Genomic DNA, 18,016 nt, shown 5'->3' on the forward strand with positions numbered 1-18,016 from the left:
TTGCCACTCCTAGCCTCGGTACCCGGCACTCGACATCATGTCTCTCGCCCTCTCGGGCATCTCGCCACGCACGCGCAGCTCGAAGTGCGTCATCTCGGTTCCCGCCATCGACGACGCGTACGTTTTGGTCGGTCCTTCCGTTCACCACCCCAACGTCACAGACGCCGAACCGAACATGGCCAGCCCATCCACGGGGCCCACCATCACAATCCTGGACACGAAACCCCCCGCCGTCACAATCTCGCCACCGTCGCCCCAATCCGTGATCCGAACGTGTCCACCCACGCCGGTCAGTTCCCCCCTACAACCGCGTAATCTCCTCCCGGCGCAGCCCGACCTCCTCGCCGCGCCTCTCCCTTTACGTCTTCGGCGGCAGGTGTTTGGAAGTGAGGGAAAGGACAATACAGCCAAGGAAAAGGGGAGAGACAAGGAGAACTCGAATTCGCCCTTCATGGACGCCAAGGACTGACAGAAACGCCGTGATGCCAAGGCCCGGGGAAAGCTCATCATGACAGAGCTGGCCAATCTCAAGGTCAAGTATCACTCCATGGTTGAGCGCCACGCCACGCTGCTGGCGCAGCATACTATGCTCCAAGACGAGCATGGCGTGTTGGAGGGACAGCACGATGGCGTGCGCGACATGTTGGCGTTGCTGCAAAATAAGTACAAGTGGCTATTTCGCGAGTATTGCGATCTGGCTCAGGAGCAAACTAAGTTGCAGATCGTCGTGATGCGGCAGGAGAAGGAGATTGAGCGGCTCAAGATGTTATATGAGGATCAACTGGCTCTCAAGAAGGGCAAGCGCAAGAAGCGCCGTGACTGGGCGGCATGGTGGGCTGAGTGGAAGCGCGGCATGGGGTTTGCGTAGATTCGACAATTAGGCGATCTGATGATTGCGTGTGAGTAGTGTCAATACACGTAGATGTAAATAGATGTCAGCGCTTGTCACGGGTACGATATAAGCTGGTACAGTGATACAACATCTACTTTGTGGCCCACCGCATCGTCGCCTCCCACACTGCCAGTGCCGCTGCGTTTGTCGGGAACGCCCTCAACACGACCGGCACGAATCCGCGATAGAAATTGCGTACGCGCGCAGCACTGTTCCACGCCAATCCCTTCTTGGGGTCAAACGTCTCCCGCCAGACTTGGCGGTACGTGTCGAAAACGCCCTTGTATCGCGGGGCGGTGGGCGAGTCGACCATGATCCGGTTCTTGACATTGTCGAGTGCTGGTGTTAGCTGCGGCAACAAGAAGACGACGAGATGAGGACGACAGCTGCAATTCAGGTTACCAGGTAGCAGCTGCCCGCGACGAGGACAGGTTCCCAGAGTCCCTGCGGCTCGCCCTCTGGGCTTGCGATACTCACGCAAAGCAGCGAACCAGTACATGTTACTTGCCATGCCGCCGGCGACAAAGTTGGCGGCACCCTGCGACATCTCCCAGGACGTCCCCTTCCAGCTGTTGAACAGGCGGTTGAAGATCTCGAACCCTGGCGTGAGTGTGTTCGTCTGCCAGCAAATATGAGCGCCTTATGGGCCCTCGCTTCGCGCGACTCGACTCACCTCCAAACATGGCCGCAAAGCACGAGCGGTAGATAAAGCTCGCCCCGAGACCGCGCCACATCCCCAATGGACCCTGTGCCGCACAAGTCTGACGCACGACATCGATCGGACCAGAGTATTGCTTCGGCACGTGTTCGGGCTGCACGAGCTGTAGTTGGAGCTTGCACTTGATCGTTTCTGTTGGGTGTGCGACGGCCGCGCTGGGATTAGCTTGAGCGGGCTAGAGGGCGAGAGGAGGAGAATCGAGCGATTGTGACGCTGCGAGGTTGGGAGAGGGGGGTGAGAGGGAGGGGGGGTGACGAGGAGGGTGATGAAGCACAGGAAAAAGGTGAGGGATGGAGGGTGGTGGTGCTTGGAGAGGTTGAGCCGACTCACTTTGTCCACCCGGCAAACAAGCCCGCAATACTATGTCCCGCCAACGTCAACCGACTGCCCGTTCCGTCTGGGTTCGGCTCGCTAAACCCCGCATCCTTGAGACATGCGCGGTAGTTGTGCAGCGAGCCCATGAGGATCGCGTCGGTTATGCCCCATGATACGGCGGGGACTGAGGCGCCTTTGTACACTGCGAAGGCGCCCTCTTTCGTCACCGTCTTGATTAGACAGTCCCACGCGCCGTTGAAGGTCCCTGGTGGGGCGCATTGTAGTCGTGTCTGGTGTTAGTGACACTACATACTAAGAGGAGAGGACAAGAGGAGATCACCGCAACCTACCTTGATGGTATCAAACGGATGCCCGACTATCAACTTTGTCCATCCTGAGAGGATACCCGCCGCGAAGCCGATGAATGGCGAGTGTTGCTTGGGCGCGGGAGCGATACTCTCGCCCAACTCGTCGAGGACCACTTCTGGCACGACGTCGCGGGCCATCGTGCTTGCTTTTGGGTGTAAATGTCAGAGAGATTAGAGAGGTTAGAGAAGGAGGTGATTGTCGACGTTGGTCATGTATCGAAATGCGTTAGCTGGGCCGCATGGGTCGCCCGTCTCACCCGTCGGCAAACGCGTCTCAGCCGGGTTGATCAATATAGGGTAAATTCCTGAAAACTCAAAACGTCAAGGGCCGGGTGAGTCGCTCGGGTCGCTCAGTGACAATGCCAAGCATCGCCTAGTTACAGTACCACCAAAAAGATAAAGACAACATCGTGTTTGTATCATATACTATGAAATATGCCTGCACGGTCAAACTATCAACTATAGCGTGTGTGAACCAACACAAAGTAGAAATTATCGGCACTGTGATACGGGCAGGAGCACAGCGCAGCATGAGAAACGCATGCGGCGATGGGTAGGACACGATAGATAACAGGCCTTAAATTGCGAGCGACCAGGAAACCGACAACGTGTAGGCGGCAGGATGCAGAGTAACTGTTGAATCGTCCGAGCGAATGTCATAAAGCGTGAACAGCGTGAACAGCGTGAGCAAGGCGTTGGGATGGAGGCGAGATTGGGCGCGGTTTGAGCGACGTGTCCGTGCATACTATAGGGTTCATGCTCGCGGGCGTGTATGCGCGAGGTGTCTGGTAATTCGATGGCGTGGCCAGCGGTGAGAGCGACGCAGTCGGAGTGGTGTTGTGACTGGTCGTGGGGGTGTCGGTTGGCGAGGGCGAGGTCGAGGAGTGCGGGTGGATTGTGCGGTGGCGGAGGGCCGAGCGGCGGTGCAGGTTCAATGGTGAGTAGCGCTTCGGGTACGCGCGGCGAATGCGTAACGGCGGCGTGCCGAGCGGGTAGGCTGGCATGGTTGGAGTGGCGTCGCACTCGAGCGAGTCCTCGTCGCTCTCGGCAATGGAGGGGCTGGTGGAGCGGCTGCGACCAAAGGTGAGCAGCGTCGCTGAGGCCACAGAGGGCAAGTCAACCTCGAGCTCGATACCAGCGTGTTCCCTGGGTGGGACAACGATGCTGAGAGGCTTCGTACTCGCTGAAGACCGGATCTGTTGCGACATCCGGTTGCGGGGAGTGGAGACTTTGTACGTGGACGGTGTCCGCCAAAGAGGCCGAGTCGGCGACGAGATGGTGTATAACACGCGGTCAACGGCACAGACGAGGTCGGGACGAGCGATCTGATGTCAGTTGCTTTGGAATCAGGATGTCACAACTGACCTCCTGCCCAACTTGCTCGAGCAGCCATGCCAGACGCGCCCGTGCTTCGGCATCGAACACCTCTCCCAATGCACCTAGCCGCCGCTCCTCGTTCTTGACAGCTTTGAGAAGGGTACGCTCGACGGCCTCGGTGCTGCTGTCGGCGCCTGGTTGGAACAGGGTTAGGATAGCGCCAAAGGCAGTGAGGTCTTGAGGCTCTGTCTTGGGCGAGGCGTACGGCGAAACGCGAGTCCCATCCACGATGACGCACTGGCGGAACTTTTGCCGGCGCGAGCGGTCACCCTCGTCAAGGGAGGGACGGCGAGGCGACAGCTCCCCAACTAAGGGGATAGTGCGCGGCGGCTTTCGAGGAGGGAAGGTGTAGCCTTTGACCAACGTGGACGTGCGCTCGAGTGGGGAGTGTCCAGCATCAGTTACGACCCCATGCTCACAGTCGGCGTGTTGCGCCTCGACGTCGAATGCGGGAAGGAGGCGGAAGTCCTTGGTGGAGCGTGGGCGGTGTGTCCGGTCTGGGATGCGTGTGTATGTGTCGTTCACGTCAGGCATCGACTTGGCGAACCGTGGATACGGGGAGAGCGGCGAAGGGAATCCGGCGTCGTCCAACGACTTGACGCGCTGCCGGTCTGGGACTCGAAAGGTTGTTGCCTTGGCCGACAATGGGAGCTCGCGCCTCGCTTCGTGGATGGAGAACGAACTCACCGAGAGGCTGTCGCTCAACGAGGTCATGGTCGCTGTCGAGTCGATGGTGAGCGCACTGCTGATTGTCGAGATCGACGCCCTGGCGTTGTACAGGTCAACAAGGTGCGATGCCGAAGTGGAAGGCTTGGACAGAGGTGAGGCGCCATGCGGCGCCTTGCTCCCCCCCTCGACAGGTGTGATGTCGTCGAGGTACTGCTCGAGGTCGAACGACACGTCGCGCTGGTGTAACGACATGGCCGAGTCCTCTTCAGGAGACACTGTGCGGCTTATGGGGATGACAATGACGGGGAGACCAAACGCATACCGGAGCTGCGCAACGACCCCCGTCGTATCCCTTTCGCCAGCAGACTCGACGGCGATGAGGAGGTCGGCAGCCTTGTCGCGCCCGACTCCGAGGTACCAGCTATCGACGTCGGCGGCAAGACGGTAGCGGAGGATGAGGAGATGGTCGACGAGAATTGTGCGCTCCAGAGGCCAGTGGGTGAGGCCGAGAGAGTTGAGGTCAGGCGTAGATTGGTAGGGTGACGACGACTTGTGAGGCTGAAAAGAGAGGGAAGGCAGTGAGGAATTCGGGAACGTCGGGGAATCGTACGTTCCCAGCGTCGAGCATGGTGACGACGAGTCGCTGGTCGGAGTGCCCTGGCGCGGGCTCCCCTCCGAATCGTTCGAGCGAGGCGGCGTGGCTGGGAGGAGCAGCGCCGGTAAGGACGGCCGGCGATTACTATCGAGCGGTGGGAGCTTGAGGTTAGGGCTGGCCTTTGGCGAGAGCCACAGTGGAAGAGGTAACGTCCGTCGCTTGGTTGCACGGAGGGAGATACGAGACAGTGTGCGAGGTCGGGCACGGGTGTCTTCGGTAACCGTTGCGGAGGTGCGAGGCGGACGCCCGTCTAGACAAAAGAGTGCGAGGACATCCGGGAGGACATCGCCAGCGGGCTCTGGAAGCCGCTCTCGCATCGCAGACAGATGGTCGGCCACTGTCTGGGGTTCCATTCCAGAACTGAGGCGACGAACAACCCACGCACACAAAAGGTGCGTCGCATCTCCTGCCGATCGGGACGTCCCCTGCGCCCCGAGCCGGCCCACGAGGTGCACGATATTGACGAGGCCAAGCTGGAAGCGGACATCGTTGAGGGCGTTGATGACGGCCGCGGAGGCGAACGGCTCTGTCTGGATAACCTGCAGTTAGAGCTGTGGATGTGAGTGGGGGAGCTCACCTCAAGCTCAACTTCTGCCAGTTTCCGGGCGATCGATTCCACAGCTCCGCTTTCGCCGCGCCACCGCCGGCGGACGTACTCGAGGGTGAGTTCGTGGACGTGCGCTTCGATGACTGGATGCAGGAGGTTCTCGCGGGCGAGGCGCACGAACGACTCGACAAGCTGGCGGCGAGTGAGATGGGGGAACGCGTGAGGCGGAATGAAACTGTTCGGCGCGGGCGCGGCCGGTGCTCCGGCTGGGAGCGCGAAGGGGAACAAGAGACGTGTTGGCGAGTGCACGAGTGCTAACCGAATACCGGTGGGCGGTGCCTGTTCACATGATGGTAACAGAAAGTGAAATGGCGGACGTGGCGGAGATCGAGTTTGGGTTTGAGAAGGCCAGTGTCCGGTGGCGATGGCGGTGGTCGGATGATGTCAGTGCATTGCTCTCCATTCCCCTGTCCCTTGCGCACCCGCCCCCAAAGTGATTAGAGCGGGTGAGTCATCGAGGTCGTGCACTCACACAGCGGACTGCGTAGCTTGCAGCAGCACAGTATTCCCGGACGCGGAGGCCCGCGAGGAGAGAGCGCCACGCGTACTCGTCGAGTGCGGCTAACGAGTCGTCAATGTTCCCACGGGCGAGGACCTCTGCCAGCGCGGCCTCGCGTGGACCAAACGGTGGCGGCGTGGGGTTCGACATTGTGGGGAGCTGCACGTTTGGCGTATGAGGTGGGGTGGGCGGGAGAGGCGGGGCTGCGGACTCAGAGAACCGGGACAGGTGCTGCCGGCGCAACCGCCGTATTGGGATGGAAGCGGTACGCTTGAGCAAGGTCAACTTGCCTGGGGTTGAAAGGGGAAGAGGAGGAACAAGAGAGAAAGAGAGGAGGGAGGAAGGTGGGGAGAGAGGTAGGGTTGGTGCGAAGGAGAGAGTCGAGATTGAGGCTGAAGCCGAGACCGCGTAGAGAGGGAGGGATGATTTGGGAGGTGATATGAAGGGATGTGAGCGTGGTGGAGAGAGGTTAAAGTAAGAGGACGAGGAGGATGAGGATGAGGATGAGGAAGAGGAAGAGGAAGAGGATGAAGAAGGTTGTCGGTGGTTCATGTTGTCCATCTTGGTACCATGGGGGTTCATTTCCAAGGATCGGAGTCGATGATGATCGTCGCGATCGAACAGAGTGGAACAACTGCGTAAGCGTGAGGGGCGTCAAGACGATGATGAAGGATGTGGAACGATTAAATGGCAAGTGTAGGATATATACACGTAGCGTGAGTTAGGTAGTGAGGGAAGTGAGCGAGTCAGAGGTAGCGAGCACTGAACGAGGAGCGGAGTGTAAGCGGCACACACAATGCGTGTACCGTATCATTGCCCCACAGTGTGTGCCACACACCAGTCGGCCCGCTCTAGTCACATGTAGTTAGGTACTGTATGTCCCCTCGATCCCCTCATCCCTCGGGGCTAGTCGTTGTTAGCCGTGCTTGCTTGCTCCTTGCCTCGGGGATGCAACGTGTTGTAACGCGGGCGCATGATTCTCGCAGCTCACAGGCACTTTTCCAAACGCATAGACCTCGGTACCTCCAGCCACCACATCAGCGTCGTCGGGCCACCCGCATCCATAGTACCCGCCGTGGAGCTGGGACCACCCCCACGTTTTGACCGTGAGTTGGCGTCTCCATGCCTTCTGTGACTCCACTCTCCCTCCTCGCCATTCCATTCACCATTCCCCCCTCTTCACCCTCGAGTCAGAGTCCCCAGGTCCCGGAAAACGGGTGCCCGGGGGGATGGGGGGGGGGGGGGGGAGCGTAAGGGTCAGAGGACGCAAGGCTATTCGGGCTCGTTACGCCTGCTATATTCAACTTTGCGGAATCGCTGCGTAGATCCGACAGTGCCTTCACCCTCCGTGATCAGTCATCGTTGATCGCCCAGTCGTCCCCGGTCGCCGAGGCGTGATCGGTGCATCACAATCGATCAGCATCGCTCTCAGAGCGGGATCGATGGATCAGCTCCCTCTCCCACTCACTGACCACTGGGTTGAGGGAGATCAGTGACCGAGGTAGTGATCGTGCCCCAAGCCGAATGGGTTACTAGTCGGGCGGGGGACCGGAGTGACTTGGGGCGTGAGTCGCGAGTTGTTGGGGTTCGGTTAGAGAAGGGCGTGAGGGCGCAGGTAACAACGTTGGAGGGAGGGGTGAGAGGGGAGAGGGAAGGTGAGGGGGAGAGACGGAGAGGAGCACGGTACGTTGGGGACGATATTGCGTGCCGTTAGAGGTGGCATGGATGGTGAACGTTTTACACGAGGCCGACAGGGTGCGAGTGCGAGAGATGTGAAGGTGAATAGGTGAAGACGTAAACGCCGACATCACGAGGAGACAATGGCAAGGTTGGAGAGGCCCATGCTTCTAGTGTCCGGGATATCCGGCTGCGGAGGGGAGAATGGCATGTGTGAGACTGGTGTGAGGGCGCTACTGTTTCTAGCTCCAAAGCTCAGCAGGGGTAAGAACGCCACATGGCACATTCTGGCACGCGCGGCACAATGCACATGACATGGACTGCCAAGTGCCCCATAGGCGAACTAGCCATCCCGTAGAGGCGTCGGAGTGGCGGGGACGAGAGATGCCGAACCAGAGTTTGAGAAGGAGACGATGATATCCAAACATCAACGCCGAGCCATGTTCTCAACCTTGTTCCTCTGACCCTGTGGTCCGAGCCTACGGCTCGTCATTTGGTTCCGGGAATACCAAACCCAGGGAACCGCTCAAGCCAGAAACCTGTCACCAGTCGCCTGATCGCCTTCATCGGCCATCAGACTGCATATTACACGATGCATATGGACGCTACGCCTAAGGGAGCGTCGACGAGATGTGGTTCACTCTAAAAAATGGGATGCATGGGGACAGGGTGCCCCTGTGCTCAATGGGGGACTGGTGCGGAGCTTAGCTCGACGCAGGCGGCGCTTTGGTAGCAGCCTTGAGGGCCTGAGGTTAACATGCAACCATCCTGTACAAGCACGCACCTTCTCCAGCTGGTCGAGGTCCTTGTCGACACTGATGCGCTTCATCGGCTTGCCGAGTCTGTTCTGGATCGTCTCGATGTCTCTCTTGGAGCGGGCGTCGTGGATGAAGGTGACGGCGAGGCCCTTGCGACCAAAGCGACCCGTGCGGCCTGAAGTCAGCTCGAGCAACAGCTCTCCAGCAAACTCACCGATACGATGGATGTACGTCTCGATGTCAGGCTCCCAGTTACCCTCAGGGCCCAGGTCGGGGACGTCGTAGTTGACCACCATGTTGACCTGCTGGATGTCAATGCCACGGGCGACGACATTGGTGGTAATAAGGACCTTCGTCTTGCCGTCGCGGAACCCGTCGAGGACCTTGTCGCGCTCAGCATGGTCCTTGTCGCCGTGCAGGGAGGCGACCGAGTGGCCCTCAGAGACGAGGCGCTGGGTAATCTCGTCCGCAGTCACCTTGCGCTTGCAGAAGACGATGCTCTGGCCGATCGACATGACGTCGTAAAGGGCCGATAAGGCGTCAAACTTGGCGTGCTCGTTCTCGCACTCCAGCTTGAGCTGGGTGATAGCGTCTACCGTGATGTCCTCCTTCTTGAGGTAGATCTGGTTGGCGCTGGGTGCGAAGAGCTGCGCGAACTCCTGGACCTCGTCCGGGAACGTGGCCGAAAACAGCACGTTCTGGATCTCAGGCGGGAGTACCCTGCGAGTCAGATCAGAAGAGATAAGGTTACTCACTTCTTGATGCGGAAAGTCTGGTCACCGAGACCCTGGAGCTGAATCATCTCATCGGCCTCGTCAAGAACAAAGACACGGATCTGCTTGGGGTCGAAGACGCGCGAACCGATCATGTCAACGAGGGTACCCGGGGTGCCGATTAAGATCTGCTCGGTAAGACGGTTGCCGCGGCGCCAAGACTTGGGGACAGCGAGGAAGGTCTTGATGTCGGTGAACTGGCCGAGCTTGTTAATGACAGACTGGATCTGGCGCGCGAGCTCTCGAGACGGTGCCAGGCAGATGGCCTGGGGAGTCAGAACGGCTGGGTCCACACGCGAGAGCATGTTGAGTGCGAAGGCGGCAGTCTTGCCTGTACCCGACTGCGACTGCCCGATGAGGTTGGTCGCGGGATTCGCGAGGAGCATCGGCAGCGCCTTCTCCTGAATCTTGGAGGGCTTCTGGAAGCCAGCGCCGTAGATTCCCTTGAGCAGATCGGGGTGACTGTTGTCAGTGATCGTCGCTTCAAGTGACATACAGAGGAAGCTCCTCGAAATTCTTGACCGAGTAGAGTGGCGAGTTGGGGTCGGCCTGCTGGTCGGCAAGCTTGACCTCAACCTGGAAGTCGTTGGAGATGAGGCCCGACACGTCATCGTTCATGTCGACCGAGTCGCCGGCGACAGAGTCTGAGGGGTTGCCCCAGCCTAGTGTTAGCATCCTTCATCGCGTGCAAAGGCCCGGCGATCGAGATCGACAGACCCCTTCCTCAGTTGACGAGGCTGGAAGCTGATAACGCACCGTCGTCCATCTCTGCCTTCCTTTCACCCGTGGGCTGGTCGGGTGCTACTTCCGCAGGCTTTGGTTCGTCCTCGTTCTCCTTTGCTGGGAAGGCGGGGGCGCTGGAGGAAGGTACGCGGTCCTTGACGCTAGCGAGAGCCTTGCCAAAGAGAGGGTTGGCAGTGTTGGGCTTTGGGCGTTCCTTGGGGGCAACTGGGGCGTCGGTGGAGAGGCCGCCGATACGAGATGCGAGGGAGGCCACGCCGGGGGAAGATTCGCGAGCTGGGGTTAATGGCTCGTCTTGTCAGTGGTGTGGGTGAGCAGCGAGGAAGGTGGGGATGACGATGGTGACGGAGAGGACGTACCAGAGTTGTCTGCGTTTGAAGTATCAGGAGGAGCTAAGTGTCAACAGCTTTTGACAAGGGAGTGATGAGATGGAGAGAGATGAGAGGATGAAGGATGAGAGAGATGATAGATGGAAAGACAGAGAGATGGAAGGAGTAGGAGGGAGAAGGGTGGTGTAGGAGAGGAGGAGGGGGGTTGATAGGGAGGGGAAAGGTGAGGAGGGGTGATGAGGTGTGGACGCGCCGACAGGAGGACAGTGCACTCATCAATGACCCACAATTCCTCCTCGCAAATGTCGCAGTCTCAGTCGCAACCCGCCCATCTTCCCCTGCAGATCCTCTCGCAACCGCTCCTCGTTCCTTCAGCCTCCAATTCCTCCAGCCTCCAAGCTGTAAGCCAACAGCTCTTCCGCAAGTAAACCCATCATCAGACCAGAGCTTCAACTCCTCCGCTCACACAACCCTTCCAACAGCAAATCTCCAGCCTCCACCTCCCTCCACACCATCTTTTGACGAGACTCACCCATCCCACCAAGTCTCTTGCGGAGATCGTTGTCGTCTTCGTCTTGGTCCGAATCCGCGTCTGCCCAATCTTTAGTTGACATTGTGGAGGTGGGTGGAGGGGGATGAGGGTGGGGGTAGCGCGGTGGTCCGTGCGTTGGTCCAATGTAGGGTCTCACACGTGGATCGGTGAATCGGTGGAGCAGTGCAGAGCAAGATACCTGCACAAGTGGACAAGTGGACAAGTTGTGGCGCGATGTAAACAGGTGTACAGTCCCAGTGTACACAAAGCGGGTGGATGGAGTGTTGAGTAAATTCGGGGATCGCGGGGCACCCTTGTCTTATATTAGTGCGCTGACGTCGGGCGGCGGCAAGGTGGGCTGCATCAGGTCCCAAGCCTTGGGTGGTGAGGTACAGCCAGCCAGTCAACAACAGTACAACAGTACAACAGACAGCCACAACCACCGGCACGTGTCGAGTAACTACAATCACGACCACGTTTAGCATGAGTTCAAGTATGCTCAAGTATGCTCGAGTATGGAGCTCAGGTGCGGTACTTCATGAGCGGGTGAGCGGTTGAGCAGCCGCGTCGATCTAGCGCACTGCTGCCCCGTCGTCATCCAACCGCTCGTCATTGCAACTCTCAAGACACGATTCATACTCCCTCTCCACCGTAGTACACTGCTACTTCGACACACAAACAGTCTACACCAACACACAACGCTCTCCACGAGCCGCCGAGATCGATGTTTCACGCTGGCCCCGGCCGCAACCACACCACGCCCCCATCCTACTGCCGCATGTAAGACGGCATCTTGGGCTTCTTGTCCGCATCGCCCTTTGTCCGGAACTGCGCGAAGACGGGGATGTGGCTGGCGTCAGCATTAACTCACAGAAGAGACTCACTCTGACGGGAAGTACGCGTTGGGGAACCCAACCACCTTGCTCAGGTACTTGCGGTCAATGTCGCCGAGAACACTCGTGACCTTGAGCGAGCGCGGCGTGTAGAAGATGTAGTCGATGGCCTCGTCAAAGGTCGGCGTGTAGTTTGTCATCTTCATCTCGCCAAAGCTCGCACATGACGACCGCAGCTCCAAGTCGTGCTTGAGGCCTTTGTCCGTGTACGCGCCGTACTTGTGGTCCATAAAGTCCTCATGTGCGCCCGGCACCTCGCCCTTGGAGATGTACTCGTACACACCCGAGTTGGCCAACGAGTTGAGATCGACACATAACACGAGCGGTATGTCGCGCCCACGCTCCTTTCTGTCGTACTTTGCGGGGGCTGGCTCGCCCTCGACGGCCGGCTTGGCGGGGAACGAGCTGAAGTTCTCGACAATCTCGCCGAGCCGCTCCATCATCATGCCTATCTGGACAAGCTTGACGTCGCGGTATCTGTGGTCCCAGAAGATGTGCGCGTTGGCCACAACCAACCGAGCGCCCGTCTTGACAGACTCGAGGAGCGCGGTCGTCGCAATGTTGTCACGCGACATGACGCGGTTGAACATGTCTTCCGTGCGCACCTCGAGGTTGTGCAGCGCCATCTGGTTGAACTCGATGACGTGGGTCTCGATGAGATGGAACTTTTCCCGCTTCCAGAATGTCGCACAGCCGTCGATGAGCTTGGCGTCGTCCGCCGACATGGTGCGCGCGCGCGAACGTGGGTAGTGCGCACCGTCGTAGCCCCGCTCCTTGAGCTTGGGGTAGAACCACTCGGCGTACTGCTCCGAGTCGATCTCTTGCAAGCACACGACGTCCGCCGACGCATTCATTAGCTCCTCTAAAAGCGTTTCCCTCCGGTATGGCCACTCAAGTGCCCAAGCCGGCGTATACGCATACGACGAGCTCGGCGCGAACGACGGGCAAAGGATGTTGTACGACAGGGTCGTAAACGATTCTGTGCTGCCCGCGTCCAGCTCGAGGTCAGGCTCAACCTCGATCCATGCGCGGTCTGGCGGTGCCTCGCTGGTGTGTAAATCACGGAAGTGAGCGATCAAAACCGGCGCGCCGCTCTCAGCGAGCGTCTTGCGCACAAACTCGTCCATGGGGTTGCCCTCAACGCCGAGAACCTCGAGCTGGTACAGGCCACCGATCTCGGTGGGCAGGTTCTGAAGCTGATTGTCGAAAAGCAGAAGCTCCTTGAGCTTGGACAACATGCCGATCTCGGGCGGAAGCGACTGAAGCTCATTGCTGGTCGCGTCCAGAAGCGTCAACTGCCGGAGGTTTGAGATGGCCGCGGGGAGCACCTTGAGGTTGTTGTGGTTGATGTACAGCGACGTGATGTGTGTGAAGGTGAACAGGGAGGGCGACAGCGTCTTCAGGTGGATGCCGCCTAAGTCCAAGCCGGTCCACGGCTCGTAAGGCGCATCGTCCGGTTTAGATGCGGGCGCAGGGGGTTGGGAAGAGTTCATGGGGTCGGCGCCGGCGTCGGTGTCTTTAGTACCATTCGCCGGCGGTGAGGGCACTGCAGACGGAGTGTTCGATGCGACGGACAGCACATTCTTCCGGTGCCCATTGGGTGTGCCGGGGGCTGGCGAGCCAATCCCTTGTGCAGATGCGGGCCTGTTGTTGTCATTGGGGTTGAGGATGGCGACAGCAGCGGGCTTGTTTGTCATGCGCGAGGCCATGGCCGCCGAGCGCGCCCGGTGATGCGGGGACGAGGAGACACGCGACGTCTCGGCCCTCAATAGCTGCTGTTGCCAGTGCGTGGTCATGGGCATCGCTTGCTCCTGCTGGGCTCTAGGTGGGCTTGACGGCTGGCCGCCAAAGCCCATCCCGCCGCCCATGCCGGACCCGAACTGGCCTGGTGCACCGTGACCACCCAAGCCTAACCCGCCCTGGCCGCCAAAGTGCGAGTTGTTCCCGCCGCCGTTGCCAAACGCGGCATGGTGAGGGTGTTGGTGGTTGTGCGAGTGCAGACCGCCGTGTTGGTTGTGAACATGGGGTCCGCCTGGTCCGCCGTGATGTCCTTGGCCGCCTTGAGGATGGCCACCGAAGAGCCCACCCTGGCCACCGCCGCCAAAGGGAGAGTTCATGGACAGAGGAGCGTTGAAGGCGGCTGGCCGACTCCAACCTGCTCCGCCATTCCCTGCTCCTCCTCCTGCGCCACCACCGCCGCCAAGTCCTCTGCCGCCGAGGCCGCCGAGTGGCTCAGCGCCGCCTTCCTGGTGGTGCTTGGCCTGCGTAGACGTCACCGACTGCTGAGGGTAGAACATCCAGTGGGTATCGGTCTATCAAGGGAACTCGTGGGTCAGCAATGACGCCAGGGTGTGCGCTTGCGCACAACGTACAGAAAGATGTCGAGTGGGTAGTATCCCGCAGATGAGTGATGGACAGAGGTCGAGTATTGGGTGAGAGACTGTTGGTGACCAAGGGTGGTGGCATGGGCGTGCCGGGTGGTCTCGTGTTTGCTCAAGGCTAGGACAACGAGCAGCAGTAACAGGGTACGGCGCTCGTCAATGTCTTGAGTGCGGGTTGATCTCGTTCCGATGGGGACGGGGACAATGTCTCGTCGCACAATATCTGTGGCCAAGGTTGATAGCTCCAAATTGGACAAGAGAGGAAGGTTGAGACGAGGAGATCAAGTTGGAGGATCAAGAGGAATTGGTGGCCAATGGTGCGACAATGACGAGTGCGCGTTCAGAGTTCAGGATGGGAGTTTGATTTGATCGAGTGTTTGGACGGGTATCAAAGGAGGAAGATGGGATGAAAGAGGAGGATGATGATGTAGTGGATGGGGGTGTAGTTGCAGTCAATCTGTAGTTGGTTGTAGAGAGACGTCGAGACGGAGAGACGGCTAGACGGAGTGTGGGGTGGGTAGAGGGAAGCAAGCTACAGCCGAGGATGGCGGATGAGCAAGGGATCAGAGGTCAAGGTCAAGGGCGTGCGGACCGCGTGCGTGTCTTTTCATACAGTGAGTCTCCTACGGTGGGTAGGTTATCTCGGGTGAGTGGGGTTCCTGGCACAATGTCCCGCCGCCCAATTCAACTGCGGCTCAACGGCGTTTCCAAACGGCGTTAGCTTCCGCTACGCGTGGCGTAGCCACATTGATGTTGATACAACATGACATCAACCAAAAAGCCAACATGCATGAACCGCACTCTACCTCCTCTATCCCTGACTCATCAACTGACACAGTCTTCCCGGCCTCCCCGCGCATGCAATGGAATGCAATACATCAGATGCAACGAGTACAGGGATCTATCATGCGGATCCTGGGTGGGTGAGGTGTATGGATGTCAACAAGGGGACTGGGAAGAATCATGGTGGATCAAGGACGCGCCCACAAGAGGGGAAAGATGTGTGCGGACCCGCAAGGGCAGTGGCTTTCATCGCCGAGATGAGCGCCAGACAATGGTCGGTTCAGCAGCATCGTGCTCATGAAGGAGGGCTGTCCGCAAAAGACGGCACTGCCTCCCAAGGCTTGCCTGCTGCCTGGGAATATTCGCGTACAAGGGCACGGCCGAACACGGCAACGTGCGCGGCACCATTCTGCATGCCGAGTTCGATGGGCCAGGCAAATTTGTCCGGGTCGTCAATTTCGAGGTTACGTGCGCAGCCTAACGTGTCCGCAGAGAGCGCGTCGTCTGCAAGATCAGAGTTGATCGCGCGGTCATACGTGTCGGGGAACTTGGTCTTGAGCTGCCGCAGCGAAAGGAGCGCCCGTGACTGCTGCAGCGCACGCTGCGACCCAGAGCTCGCAGCGTAGGTCAGGTTGAGGAGCCTGAGGACGTCCGCTGGGAGCTCCGAAGACGAAGACGCTGGAGAGCGCCCGTTTCCAGCGGGCGACGCAGAGGACGAGGAAGGCGACGGTCCAGAGGTAGACGAACCCGACATCTCCTTGCTCATACGGTGGTGGAGTGCCCGCATGTCCGTGCGTGCGACGACGTCCGAGGTGATTGCCTCCATGAGGTGACTGCGAGTCAGTGGATGCGCACTCGGCATATGTGCACAAGACCAACTCACATCAGGCCCTGCATGCCCTTGGTCATCTCCTTCCACTCGGGGGTGGACGCAGACGGGTCGTTCCACCGTGTCAGGACATACTGGCGCAGCGCATCGAGCTGCATGTACGCCAAGGTCGACACTGCGCCGCGGTTTGCGCGCTCGTCGCAGAAGTTCTTGTACAAGTAGAAGCAGAGCGATTCGGTGAGCATCAGTAACCCACGCAGCTTGTCCTGCGAGACGCTGTCGCGGAGGTGGCCCTTGGCGGCGGTCGGGTTGATGTAGGCGTCACCTAGCCGCTTGAGTGCATGTGCCCGCTTGCCAATGCTGATGTTGTCAGCGCCAAGACTCTTCAAGATAGTAGAATGCGGGTCACTCACTCTTCGGCCAAAGCAGCCCACTGCTCCGGCGTCCAGTCCGCTTTGCTGGTGCCACCGCGAGCTATCTCGTTACGCAACGAGCTGCGGTTCTTTGGGGACGCCAGGAGCGTGGCGCGTGATGGCGGTGTCGTGGTACCCCCAGCAGCACCGTCACCGTTGCGGGCCTTCTTGTGAGACGGCCGTGAAGAGATGTTGGGACTGGGGTGAAGGCTAAGGCCGAGCCCAAGGCCGCCGTTCGCGGTGTCGTCGTCGCTCGCCTTACGCTTCTGAGCGCGCACATAGGCCCTGAAGCTCGAGAAGGATGAGGAAGACGGGGTTTTTGGTGACCGCTTGGCCCGGAGGATTGGGGGCAGAGTAGATGCGATGGGAGCGGGGAGTCCGCTGAAGAGCTGCGAGTTAGTGCGCTTCCATTTCATCCCCTTACCTTGAGGATCGCATCGGCGTTGCGCTTGACATCGTCTGACACGGGCTGCGGCGACGAGACAGTGAAGCTCGGAGTCCGAGGGGTGAAGGCGGCGCGCTTAGACGCCGATCCCGAGCCTGGTGATCCTGGGGGCAACGAGCCTGTACGGGGCACGTACGCCGAGCGGACTGCGGCAGCAGACATTGTTGCTAATCAGCGACTGTTCGTGCGCAGCTGTTTAGATGATGCCGGACGGGAGAGGATCGAGTTGATGGTAGGGGAGGGGGGGAATGTGGGCGCCCGGTAGGTGAGAAAGATGGGGGGGCGTGGGCGTGTTGGGGAGTCTCAGTGGCGTCGGGGCTACGTGATGAGTTTTGCGCCACTGGGTTGTGACCGATAGGGATCACGAGTGGAAGAAGAGTCGAGTGTGGATGAAGAAGAAGATGAGTTGATGGAGAGGAGGAAGACGGAGGTGATGGGGCCGGAAGGGATGGCGGATGGGGGAGGTGAGGGGGGAAGGTGAGTGATGGATGGCTTGGCGAGGGCCGAAAGGGAGCGACCACTTTGGTCCAGGGGGTTGGGTCTAGGGTTTCAAACCAGGAGGCCAGGAGGGGCTGGGTTGGAAGAGAAGGGCGTTTGTCGGCCAAGCCCGAGCACTGTACGGTGAAGGATAAGTCGGTTCTCCCGTCCAGGTTGCCGTACCGAATTGGGGACCAAGGGATGCGTAGCGCTCTGCTCAATGCAGTACTTGCAGTACAGCGACGTTGATCAATCGCAGTGCGGCACACAGAGGGCCAGAGAGCCGGAGGGGTAGCAGTTGAGAGGGTGGAGGGGTAGAAGTATGGGGGTTGGGTGCGAGGTGAGCGGTGCGGAGCGGCGGCGATGTCAAATCGGGGCCTGGGGTGCGCGTGTGCGTGTGCGTGGGAGGGCAAGCGGGTCGTGCGACTTTGCTGGCTGCGGTGGATGGATGAGGTGGTTTGCGGTTGCAGGTGCAACGGGTGTTGAGGAGTGAAAGGTGGGTTTAGAGATATGGAAGGTTGTTAAGAGGAAGAGAAAGAGGCAGAGATGGAGGATGAAGGATGGTCGATTGAGGATGGGGGATGAGGGGCGAATTGTAACGATCAGAGACAGTCTCGAGTTTGTGTCTGAGGGGGTGTGTGGGGCGTGTGGGGAGACGGTTGGGGGGATTAGGAGACAGAAGGGGGGGCGACGGTGACTTTGGTACGCAGTCTGTAGAATGAGAGAGTGATGATGAATCCGTCATGTCTCGGATACCAACTAAGCCCCATTGTTTCGGGTACCCTTTGCACTAACAAATGCATCCTGTATCCTGTATCCTGTATCCTGTGTCCTGTATCCTCTTCTGCTTGTTCGGCTTGGTTCTTCTACATACTCTGCTTGCGC

The 18,016-nt window shown here is 59.2% G+C and overlaps 7 protein-coding genes across 7 annotated transcripts; 2 read left to right on the plus strand and 5 right to left on the minus strand.

Moving 5' to 3' along the window:
* Positions 1–37: 37 nt before the first annotated feature.
* Positions 38–469, plus strand: CcaverHIS019_0411260 (uncharacterized protein; the record flags this gene model as incomplete). The annotated part of the gene is made up of 1 exon (XM_060601038.1): positions 38–469. The coding sequence occupies one exon, from the start codon at positions 38–40 to the stop codon at positions 467–469; it is 432 nt and encodes a 143-aa protein (XP_060457571.1).
* A 39-nt stretch (positions 470–508) lies between these two features.
* Positions 509–868, plus strand: CcaverHIS019_0411270 (uncharacterized protein; the record flags this gene model as incomplete). The annotated part of the gene is made up of 1 exon (XM_060601039.1): positions 509–868. The coding sequence occupies one exon, from the start codon at positions 509–511 to the stop codon at positions 866–868; it is 360 nt and encodes a 119-aa protein (XP_060457572.1).
* A 115-nt stretch (positions 869–983) lies between these two features.
* On the minus strand, positions 984–2,431 carry CcaverHIS019_0411280 (uncharacterized protein; the record flags this gene model as incomplete). Its single annotated transcript, XM_060601040.1, has 5 exons — positions 984–1,231; positions 1,370–1,492; positions 1,566–1,765; positions 1,941–2,215; positions 2,276–2,431. 5 exons carry the CDS (start codon positions 2,429–2,431, stop codon positions 984–986), a joined length of 1,002 nt encoding a protein of 333 aa, XP_060457573.1.
* Positions 2,432–2,949: 518 nt separating this feature from the next.
* On the minus strand, positions 2,950–6,250 carry CcaverHIS019_0411290 (uncharacterized protein; the record flags this gene model as incomplete). Its single annotated transcript, XM_060601041.1, has 4 exons — positions 2,950–3,618; positions 3,659–5,533; positions 5,572–5,880; positions 6,074–6,250. 4 exons carry the CDS (start codon positions 6,248–6,250, stop codon positions 2,950–2,952), a joined length of 3,030 nt encoding a protein of 1,009 aa, XP_060457574.1.
* Positions 6,251–8,481: 2,231 nt separating this feature from the next.
* Positions 8,482–10,992, minus strand: DBP5 (uncharacterized protein; the record flags this gene model as incomplete). The annotated part of the gene is made up of 8 exons (XM_060601042.1): positions 8,482–8,523; positions 8,562–8,710; positions 8,750–9,255; positions 9,291–9,770; positions 9,805–9,970; positions 10,065–10,325; positions 10,409–10,441; positions 10,911–10,992. The coding sequence occupies 8 exons, from the start codon at positions 10,990–10,992 to the stop codon at positions 8,482–8,484; spliced, it is 1,719 nt and encodes a 572-aa protein (XP_060457575.1).
* A 686-nt stretch (positions 10,993–11,678) lies between these two features.
* Positions 11,679–14,269, minus strand: CCR4 (uncharacterized protein; the record flags this gene model as incomplete). The annotated part of the gene is made up of 4 exons (XM_060601043.1): positions 11,679–11,760; positions 11,795–14,064; positions 14,099–14,127; positions 14,176–14,269. 4 exons carry the CDS (start codon positions 14,267–14,269, stop codon positions 11,679–11,681), a joined length of 2,475 nt encoding a protein of 824 aa, XP_060457576.1.
* Positions 14,270–15,262: 993 nt separating this feature from the next.
* On the minus strand, positions 15,263–16,816 carry CcaverHIS019_0411320 (uncharacterized protein; the record flags this gene model as incomplete). Its single annotated transcript, XM_060601044.1, has 4 exons — positions 15,263–15,800; positions 15,851–16,156; positions 16,210–16,598; positions 16,634–16,816. The coding sequence occupies 4 exons, from the start codon at positions 16,814–16,816 to the stop codon at positions 15,263–15,265; spliced, it is 1,416 nt and encodes a 471-aa protein (XP_060457577.1).
* Between the last annotated feature and the right edge of the window lie 1,200 nt (positions 16,817–18,016).

This window comes from Cutaneotrichosporon cavernicola (genome assembly GCF_030864355.1).
Source record: "Cutaneotrichosporon cavernicola HIS019 DNA, chromosome: 4".
In the NCBI taxonomy this organism is placed as follows: domain Eukaryota; kingdom Fungi; phylum Basidiomycota; class Tremellomycetes; order Trichosporonales; family Trichosporonaceae; genus Cutaneotrichosporon; species Cutaneotrichosporon cavernicola.